The sequence below is a fragment of the Serinus canaria genome, chromosome 1A (assembly GCF_022539315.1).
Source record: "Serinus canaria isolate serCan28SL12 chromosome 1A, serCan2020, whole genome shotgun sequence".
Lineage (NCBI taxonomy): Eukaryota > Metazoa > Chordata > Aves > Passeriformes > Fringillidae > Serinus > Serinus canaria.
In genome coordinates, this window is record NC_066314.1 from 510445 (window position 1) to 519736 (window position 9292).

Genomic DNA, 9292 nt, shown 5'->3' on the forward strand with positions numbered 1-9292 from the left:
CCCACCTCAGCCCTCCTCCAGCTCAGCTGCTGCCCGAAGTAGCCATAGCAGTGTCCCTCGAAGGACAGCCACCCCCGGGGACACCTGGTGGCCTGAGCCCCTGGGGGTGGACAGGAGTGTCACCGTGACCCCCCCTGCCCAGCTGGGGCGGCTTTTGGGGGGGTCAGGGCACCTCCGGCCCTGTTTGGGGGGCTGAAGTTGGGGGAAAGGGATGGGGGTGGGAAGCAGAGGGTGGGCAGGGGGCACTTTGGGGGTCTCAGAATGTTTGTGGGGAGGCGATCTGTGAAATTTGGGGGTCTCAGGGTGAAGTTTGAAGGATTAGGGTGCAGTGGGGGTGTCTCAGGGTGGGGGCAGCAGGGTCTCGAGATGCAGGGGGCGTCTGGGGGTGCAGTTTGGGGAATCGGTGCAGGGGGAGTCTCAGGGCACAGTTTGGGGTCTCAGGGCACAGTTTGGAGTCTCAGGGCGCAGTTTGGGGTCTCAGGGCGCAGTTGGGGTCTCAGGGTGTAGTTTGGGGTCTCAGGGTGCAGTTTGGGGTCTCAGGGCATAGTTTGGGGTCTCAGGGTGCAGTTTGGGGGGTCTCACCCGGCAGGGAGGGCGGCAGCACCAGGCACCCCAGCAGGCAGAGCCCCAGGAAGGCGGCGGGACCCATCCTCAGCCTTCCTGCAATGGGGGGGGCTGCAGGGGCAGGGGGCGGCCAGGCACCCACTGCTGCCCCAGCACCCACCGCTGCAGCCCCCACCGCTGCAGCCCCCGCCCCTGCAGCACCCACCCCTGCAGCACCCACTGCTGCAGCACCCACCCCTGCAACCCCCACCCCTGCAGCACCCACCCCTACCCCAGCCCCCATCCCTGCCCCAGCACCCACCCCACCACCTCCCCCAGCGCCCCCAGCACATTCACCCCAGGACCCCCGCGGTGCCCCCAGCACCTCCCCCCAGGACCCCCCCAACCCCCCCAGGACCCCTTTTCAGCACCCCCAGCCCCCTGGCACCACCAGGACCCCTCCCCAGCACCTCCCCGCAGCACCCCAAGCCCCCCCAGGACCCTCCCCAGGACCCCCAGGACCCCCGCAGCCTCCGGCACCTCGCAGCTCCGGCAGGGCCCCGGCTGAGCGGGACCGGGACACCCCGAGCCCTTTATAGGCCCGAGCGGGGGTGGGGTGCGGGGGGCCGGGCCGGGAGCACCCACTCGTGGAGCCGCTGGCACCACATCAAAGGCACGGGTGACGCTGGCACCCCCCCGGGCCGCGCACACCCGTCCCGGGCCCCCGAGCCCCCCGGGTGCTGCCCCCGCTCTTGGGGCGCCGGGGACCCCCGGGGCAGCGGGCTGCGCTGGGGGCACCGCGGGGGGGGGGCGCTGGTGTCGCTGGGGTCACCGTGACAGCAGCCGGGGGTCCCTGGCGGGCTCAGGGGGCAGCCCTCGGGGGAGTGGGGGTCACCCACGGGCGCGGGGGCTCCGGCTGGGCCGGGGGCACAGCTCTGTGTGAGCCCCCCAGACGGGCACGGAGCTGGGAGGGGACACGGGAGGGGACAGGGGCCATCCCCGGGGGTGCCCCCCGCCCCGAGTGGGGACAGGGGGGTGCCGGGCTGGGGTGCGGTCACATGAGGGGTCTGATAGGGGATCTGATAAGGGATTTGATAAGGGATCTGATTAGGGAGGGGGAGCGGACGCGGCTGCGGCGGACACGGACCAAGGGACACAGACAGAGGGCCAGACTGAGGGACACGGACCAAGAGACAGACAGAGGGACACGGGCCAAGGGACATAGACAGAGGGACAGACTGAGGGACACGGACCGAGGGACACGGACCGAGAGACAGACTGAGGGAACACGGACCGAGGGACACGGACCAAGAGACAGACTGAGGGACACTGACCGAGGGACACGGAGTGAGGGACAGACAGAGGGACAGACTGAAGGACACGGACCGAGAGACACAGAGCGAGAGACAGACTGAGGGACACGGACCGAGAGACAGACTGGGGGACAGGGACCGAGAGACAGGGAGCGAGGGACAGACTGAGGGACACGGACCTCGGGACACGGACCTCGGGATAGACTGAGGGACATGGACCAAGGGACACAGACGGCCACTCGCGGTCCGGGGTCCCAGCACAGCCCAGCCAGCGCCCAGCCGTGACCCCGGGCTCCCCACGGCTCCCAGGACAGTCCAGTGCCAGCTCCGAGCCCCCCGGCCGTGGGGGCTCCGGGGAGGACACAGCCCCAGCGTGGCGACAGCGGGATGGCACCCTTACATGGGGTCGGGGTGCAGGACACAGCCCCAGTGCCGGGGGTGACAGTGACGCCACGGGACGCTCCCCACGCAGGGGGATGCCCGCGGGGCGCGGTCCCTGTCCCCGGCCTGGCCCCCTCCCAGAGGGGTCTTTGTCCTTGTTCCCGATCTGACCCCTCTCCCGGGGGATCTCTGTCCCTGTTCCCTGCCTGACCCTTCTCTAGGGGATGTCCCCCGTCCCTGTGCCTGCTCTGTCCCCTCTGACGGGTGGCCCCTGGTCCCTGGCCCCTCTCCCACGGTTGTCCTCGGTCCCTATCCCCGTTCTGTCCCCTCTCCCGGGGTGTCCCCAGTCCCCGTGCCCGGTCTGGCCCCTCGCCCGCCGGTGGCTCCGGGCTGGCGGCACCGGGCGGGTGCGGGCGGTGGCGGCGCGGAGGGAGGGCGGGGACGGTGCCAGCGCGGTGCCACCCGGGGCGCGGCGACCCCCATGCCGGACACGGCCCAGGGGCTCTGCGCAGGGCCCGTCCGTGCCGCCGTGCCCCGCTGCGCACCCCCGTCACCGGGGTGGGGATGGGCACCGGGCCGGCAGCGGAGCACCGGGACGGGGCAGGCAGGGATCAGCGGGATGGGAGCGGATCCGGGGATGGGCGCGGAGCACCGGGACGGGGCAGGCAGGGATCAGCGGGATGGGAGCGGATCCGGGGATGGGCGCGGAGCACCGGGACAGGGCAGGCAGGGATCAGCGGGATGGGAGCGGATCCGGGGATGGGCGCGGAGCACCGGGACAGGCAGGGATCTCCGGGATGGGAGCGGAGCACCAGGATGGGGACGGGTACAGGTTCGGATATGGGGATGGGCATGGGGCTGGGGATGGGCACGGGAATGGCTGCAGATCTCTGGGACAGGCATGGATCATCCAGATGGGCACGGATCACCGGGATGGGGATGGACTCAGATCACCGGGAAAAGCACGGGCATGGCTATGGGCATGGATCGCTGGGATGGGGCTGGGTTTGAACCACCGGGGTCACCGCCCCAGGGGTGGCCCTTTGGATGCCTTCACCGGCCCTGGCCAGTGCGCACCGGGCCCCCCTGAGGACACCCCATGGATCCAGCCCTGGCACCCCTGGGTGCACCCCGACATTCCCTGGATCCAGCCCTGGCACCCCATGGGTGCACCCCGACATTCCCTGGATCCAGCCCTTGCACCCCACGGGCGCCCCCGGGGTCCCCCCCCGCGGCACAGCGGGGTCACACCAAGAGCCTTTATTGGGAGCAGGTCCAGGGCAGCGACCCCCGGCCCCCCCAAACCCGGGAGCCCCGCGGCCCCCCGGTCACTTCTTGCCCTCGGGGGCGGGTTTGTCGAAGAGTGCCGCGATGTCCAGCATGGCCTGGCGGATGTTGCGGCCGAAACGCTGCGAGTCCTGCGGGCAGCACCCCTCAGAGCCCGCCCGGACCCCCGGGGGGACACCCGGACCCCCCCAGGGTGGGACCTGAATGCCCAAAGTGAGACCCGAACCCCCCCATGCCCATCCTGGGTCACCCCCGGAGCTGTGGGACCCCCAACATGGCCTGCACCCCAGTGGGGGTGACTGGGGTGTGGGGAGGGTCCCAGAGGAGGGGGCTGGGGTGGGGCGGGGGTCCCACAGGAAGTGGGGGCACTGGATGCAGCAGGGTCAAGACCAGGGTCAGGGTCTGTCCCAGACCCCCGGGTGACCCCACAGGTGACCCCACGGACAGCGACTGCAGCTCTGGGAGAGCCCACCCACCCCCCGCGCCCCCCTCACCGTCTCGGGGCTGGAGAACTTGCTGGACACGTGGAAGGTGATGAGGTTCTCCCCGGAGATGATGTAGGACACCCCATAACCATCGTCTGCCACCTGCGGGGGGGGCGAGGGGCCATGGGGCACCTGTGGGCACCTGGGACCCACCTGGGCCACACACCCGAGCTGTGGGTTGGGCTGAAGCCACCCGGGTCAAGTGGTGGGTGTGGGGGCTGGGGGCTCCCGGTGTGGGGCACCTCCTGCCCAAACCCACGTGGGGGACGCAGTACAGAGCCCACAGCCACCCCCGCACCCCGCTGCCCCCCTCCCGGTGCCCCCCGCTGCCCTCCCGGTGCCCCCCGGTGCCCCCCGGATCTCACGGGGCCGAAGCCGCCGCCGCTGGAGACGTGGTCGGAGAATTTTTCAAAGTCGAACATCTTGAGCTGCTGCTGCGGGGTCTGGCTGGTGGAGAGGCGCCAGGGCTCCGACAGCACCTGTGGGGCCACTCGCTGCACCTCGGGGCACCCCGCTGTGCCCCAGGGCACCCCAGAGTGGGACTCCACGTGCAGGGACACCAGGGTGGGTGGCAGTGCCTCCTTGTGCCCCGCTGTGCCCTCCCGTGCCCCTCCCTGTGCTGCCCGCTCGCCATGTCCCCCATGTCCTCCCGGTGCCACCCTGTGCCCCTCCGTGCCCCCTGGCCCGTGTCCCACAGCGGCTCCACATGTGCCCCCCCCATGTCCCTTCCTGTCCCCCGCATGTCCCCTCGTGTCCCTCAGTGCCAAGTGTGCTGCTCTCCCCGTGCTCCCACCTATGTCCTCTGTCCCCGCCTGTCCCCCTCGTGTCCCTCAGCGCCATCCTCGTGTACTGCTCCCACACTGCCCCCTCGTGTCCCTGTCCCATGTCCCCGTCCCGTGTCCCTGTCCCGTGTCCCCCCCCGCCGTGTCCCTGTCCCGTGTCCCCGTCCCGTGTCCCCGTCCCGTGTCCCTGTCCCGTGTCCCCGTCCCGTGTCCTCCCCCGCCATGTCCCTGTCCCGTGTCCCCGTCCCGTGTCCCTGTCCCGTGTCCCCGTCCCGTGTCCTCCCCCGCCATGTCCCTGTCCCGTGTCCCTGTCCCGTGTCCTCCCGTGTCCCCGTCCCGTGTCCCGTGTCCCCGTCCCGTGTCCCCCCCGCGCTGACCTTGGCCAGGAAGGGGCTCTGCATGCCCAGGTACCGCGACACCAGGTAGAGGCAGAAGAGGTGGCGGTCGATGCCCGCGCCGGTCATGGCGAGGCGACAGAGCTGCTGGTGCTTCTCGGCCGCCGCCTTGAACAGCTGCTGCCGCTCCGAGCGCTGGGGGCCCGGGAGTCAGCCCCACGTTACCGACACCCCAATCTGACACCCCAAACCTGCACCCCAAACCTGCACCCCAAACCTGCACCCCAAACTCAGCCCAACCCAAAACCCCAGCACAGCCCCCAGATCTGCACCTTGAACAGCTGGTCACTGCCACTGAACACTGGGGAGGGGCTGGGGGACCTGAACCTCAAACCTGCACCCCAAACTGAGCCCAAACCTGAACCCCGACACAGCCCCCAAATCTGCACCTTGAACAGACACTGCCCCTCCAAGTGCTGGGGGGTCCAGGGGGGGCCTGGACTCCAAACTGAACCCCAAACCTGCATCCCAAACTGAACCCAAACCTGCATCCCAAACCTGTACCCCAAACCTGCGCCTCGAACAGCTGCTGCTGCCCCTCTGAGTGCTGGGGAGGGGCTGGGGGGCTGCACCCCAAACTGCACCCCAAACTGCACCCAACACCCCCTGAGGGACAGGAACCTCTGCGAGGGATGGCGACATCCACGAGGTGGGGACCCCCAGGAGGGACAGGGACAGCCCCGAGGTGGGGACCCCCAGGAGGGACAGGACCATCCCGAGGTGGGGACCCCCAGGAGGGACGGGGCCATCCCGAGGTGGGGACCCGCAGGAGGGACGGGGCCATCCCGAGGTGGGGACCCGCAGGAGGGACAGGACCATCCCGAGGTGGGGACCCCAGGAGGGACAGGACCATCCCGAGGTGGGGACCCGCATGAGGGACGGGGACACCCTGAGGTGGGGACCCCAGGAGGGACAGGGACAGCCCCGAGGTGGGGACTCCCAGGGGGCAGGGACACCCCGAGGTGGGGACTCCAGGAGGACAGGACCATCCCGAGGTGGGGACCCCAGGAGGACGGGACGCAGGGTGGGGACCGCAGGAGGGACGGGACAGCCCCGAGGTGGACTCCCGAGAAGGACAGCCCCGAGTGGGGACCCCCAGGGGACGGGACAGCCCGAGTGGGGACTCCAGAGGGACAGGACCATCCGAGGTGGACTCCCAGGAGGACGGACATCCCGAGGTGGGGACCCCCAGGAGGGACAGGACCATCCCGAGGTGGGGACCCCCAGGAGGGACGGGGCCATCCCGAGGTGGGGACCCGCAGTAGGGTGGGGAGGACCCGGTGCCGGCGGGGTGCCGGTGGCACTCACGCTGCGCTGGCTGTCGGCCATGCTGCGCACGAAGGCCGTGGACTCGGAGGTGCAGGAGCGCACGGTCTCGGTGCGGCCCTCGCGGAACAGCCGCGTCATGGAGGCCTCGTAGGTCAGGCAGAAGGAGCCCTTGTCCTGTGGGGATGGCGGCGTGGGGACATGGCATGGGCCTGGCTCGTCCTGCTGCCTGCTGCTGGTCACACCCCGCCTCGTCCTGGCCACAGCCCTGCCCAGGGCCCTGGACACATCCCAGCCTTCCCTGGTCCCATCCCATCCCATTATCCCAACCCCATCCATCCCATTATCCCAACCCCATCCATCCCATCCCACCCCATCCCATCCAATTCCATCCCCTTATCCCACCCCATCCCATCCCATGCCATTATCCCATCCCATCCCATTATCCCATCCCATTATCCCACCCCATCCCACCCCACCCCACCCCACCCCACCCCACCCCATTGTCCCACCCCGTTATCCCGTTATCCCACCGCAGGCTCCCGTTCCCGTCCCTCACGCGGAAGTGTGCCAGCTGCAGGGCGATCTGGATGAAGGCGTCGGGGCCGGTGCGGCAGCGCTTGATGAGCCCCTTGCCGAAGGTGGAGAAGAGGAAGCAGCAGAAATCCACGTCCTCGGCCAGCGCCCGTGCCACCTTCAGCGACGCCTCGATGGCCGCCACCCCCTGGGGACACCGCACGGCACGGCATGGCACAGCATGGCACGGCATGGCACCGCACCCTCACCTGTGCCTTCACCTGGACCTGTGCCCACACCTGAACCTGCGCCTGAGCCACCTGCAGCAGCCTCTTGATGGCCGCAACCCGCTGGGGACACCGCACGGCACGGCACGGCACGGCACGGCACGGCACCGCACCCTCACCTGTACCTGTACCCACACCTGAGCCACCCGCAGTGCCCCCTCGATGGCCGCCACCCCCCGGGGACACGGCATGGCATGGCACGGCATTCACCTGTGCCCTGACCCTCACCTGTAGCTGTCCCCGCCCTTGTGCCCGCCCGTGCCCACCCTGTCACCCACCTCGGGGGGGATGTCCCACTGCAGGCGCTGGGGGGGGGCCAGCTGCCACCTGGGGTCCCCCTTGCAGTGCCCCCCCTCCGTGTAGCCCAGCTGGAACTTGTCCGTGGCCAGCATGAACTGGGGGGACAGGGGGGACTGACGAGAGGGCAACACCCCCCGGCCCCCAAAACCCCGGCCCCCCAAAACCCCTGCCCCCCCAGCCCCCCAAAACCCCGGCCCCCAAACCCCCGGCCCCCCAAAACCCCCAGCCCCCCAAAACCCCCAGGCCCCCAAACCCCCGGCCCCCCAATTCCATGACCTCCCAATCCCCCCCGACCACCCCCAGCCTCCCCAAGCCCCTCAAGCCCCTCTGCCTCCCAGACCTCCCATCACCCCAACTCCCTGAGCCCCCCAGTTCCAAGCCCTCAGGGCCCCCCAGCTCCCCAGGATCCCGACCCTCACCCCATAGCCCCGAGCAGAACCCCTCCCCCACATCTTCCTCCCCCTCCACCCCCAAACAGGGGTCCCCAGCCCTGGGGGGTCTGGCAGGGGTCCCCAGCTGAGGGTCCCCAGCCCTTGGGGTACCCCACGGGGTCCCCAACTGAGGGTCCCCATCAGGGAGTGCCTGCCAGGGGTCCCCAGCTCCTGGGGTACCCCACGGGGTCCCCAACTGAGAGTCCCCATCAGGGGGTCCCCAGCCCTGGGGTGCCCCACTGGGGGGTTGCTGGTGCAGGGGGTGCCCCCCTAGGGGTGTCCCCGCCCCCCTGGGGGTGTCCCCACCCCTTGGGGGTGTCCCCACCCCATTGGGGGTGTCCCCGAGCCCTGGTACCTCCCAGAGGTGCCCGATGATGGGGGCATCGGCCCAGGAGTGCTCGGCGTTGGCCCCGATCTTGCCGTTCTTGTAGACCACCAGCGTGAAGGACTTGTCGAACCAGCTGGGGGCGGCATGGGGGGTTTGGGGGGCACTGGGGGGCACTGGGGGGCCGAGGGTACCGGGAGGGAGAGGGCAAGGGGAGATCTGGGAGATGGCAGGGGAGAGTGGGGAGTTTGAAGGGGCAGGGGGGGCGTTTGGGGGATCTGTGGGGTTTTGGGGTGCCCACAGGTGGTGGGAGCAGCGGGGATGGGGTGCTGGGGGTCTGCGTGGGGGTCTGATGGTGTTGGGGGTCTGGGAATGGGTCTGGCATTGTAGGATGGGGGTGATGAGGGTACTGGGGGGAGGTCTGGGGTCCCAGCAGGGTTTTGGGGTGCTCATCGGTCACAGCAGGGCAGCAGGGACTTGGGTGATGGGGTCTGGGGGGGCTGGGGATGATGGGGGGTGGTCCCGGGGGTGTTTTTGGGGTGCTCACCAGTCACAGCAGTGTCCATGCAGCAGGGACTGGGCTGGTGGGGGTTTGGGGTGTCTGTGGGTGTCTGTGGGTACCGGGGGCAGGGTTTGGGGTCCGGGCTGTTCTGGCTCACGCACCGGTCGTAGCAGCGGCCGTGCAGCAGGGACTTGGCGTAGGCGTCCATGCAGCCGGGCCGGGTGGGCTCCTGGCCGTGCTCCTCCTCGTCCAGCGTCAGGAAGAAGGCGGCGCGCTCGATGGCGTCCAGGGCCACCTTGTTGGGGCCGTGGCTGAAGAACCTCGCCCGCGCCTCGGCCCACGGCACCCTGGGCAGCGCCGGTCAGAGCGGGGCACCCCGAACCCCGCACCCCGCACCCCATCCCGGGCAGCGCCGGTCAGAGCGGGGCACCCCGAACCCCGCACCCCGCACCCCATCCCGGGCAGCGCCGGTCAGAGCC

At 70.3% G+C, this 9292-nt stretch overlaps 1 protein-coding gene and 1 long non-coding RNA gene across 2 annotated transcripts; both read right to left on the reverse strand.

Moving 5' to 3' along the window:
• Positions 1–10: 10 nt before the first annotated feature.
• On the reverse strand, positions 11–1107 carry LOC127059111 (uncharacterized). Its single transcript, XR_007776581.1, has 3 exons — positions 1084–1107; positions 583–660; positions 11–100 (listed from the first exon to the last, which is right to left on the reverse strand). It is a non-coding gene; the product is annotated as an uncharacterized LOC127059111 (long non-coding RNA).
• A 2375-nt stretch (positions 1108–3482) lies between these two features.
• Positions 3483–9269, reverse strand: CPT1B (carnitine palmitoyltransferase 1B). Its single transcript, XM_050985211.1, has 10 exons — positions 9265–9269; positions 8975–9160; positions 8342–8447; positions 7534–7650; positions 7012–7176; positions 6495–6629; positions 5169–5321; positions 4375–4488; positions 4019–4111; positions 3483–3655 (listed from the first exon to the last, which is right to left on the reverse strand). Exons 1-10 carry the CDS (start codon positions 9267–9269, stop codon positions 3566–3568), a joined length of 1164 nt encoding a protein of 387 aa, XP_050841168.1. The 3' UTR covers positions 3483–3565.
• Between the last annotated feature and the right edge of the window lie 23 nt (positions 9270–9292).

Coding starts and splice junctions, on each gene's coding strand:
- CPT1B (XM_050985211.1), bottom strand. Junction 7,177..7,533: donor AGTGGGACATCCCCCCCGAG/GTGGGTGACAGG, acceptor CGGTGTCCCCAG/GGGGTGGCGGCCATCGAGGC. Junction 4,489..5,168: donor AGAGCCCCTTCCTGGCCAAG/GTCAGCGCGGGG, acceptor GTGGCCCCACAG/GTGCTGTCGGAGCCCTGGCG.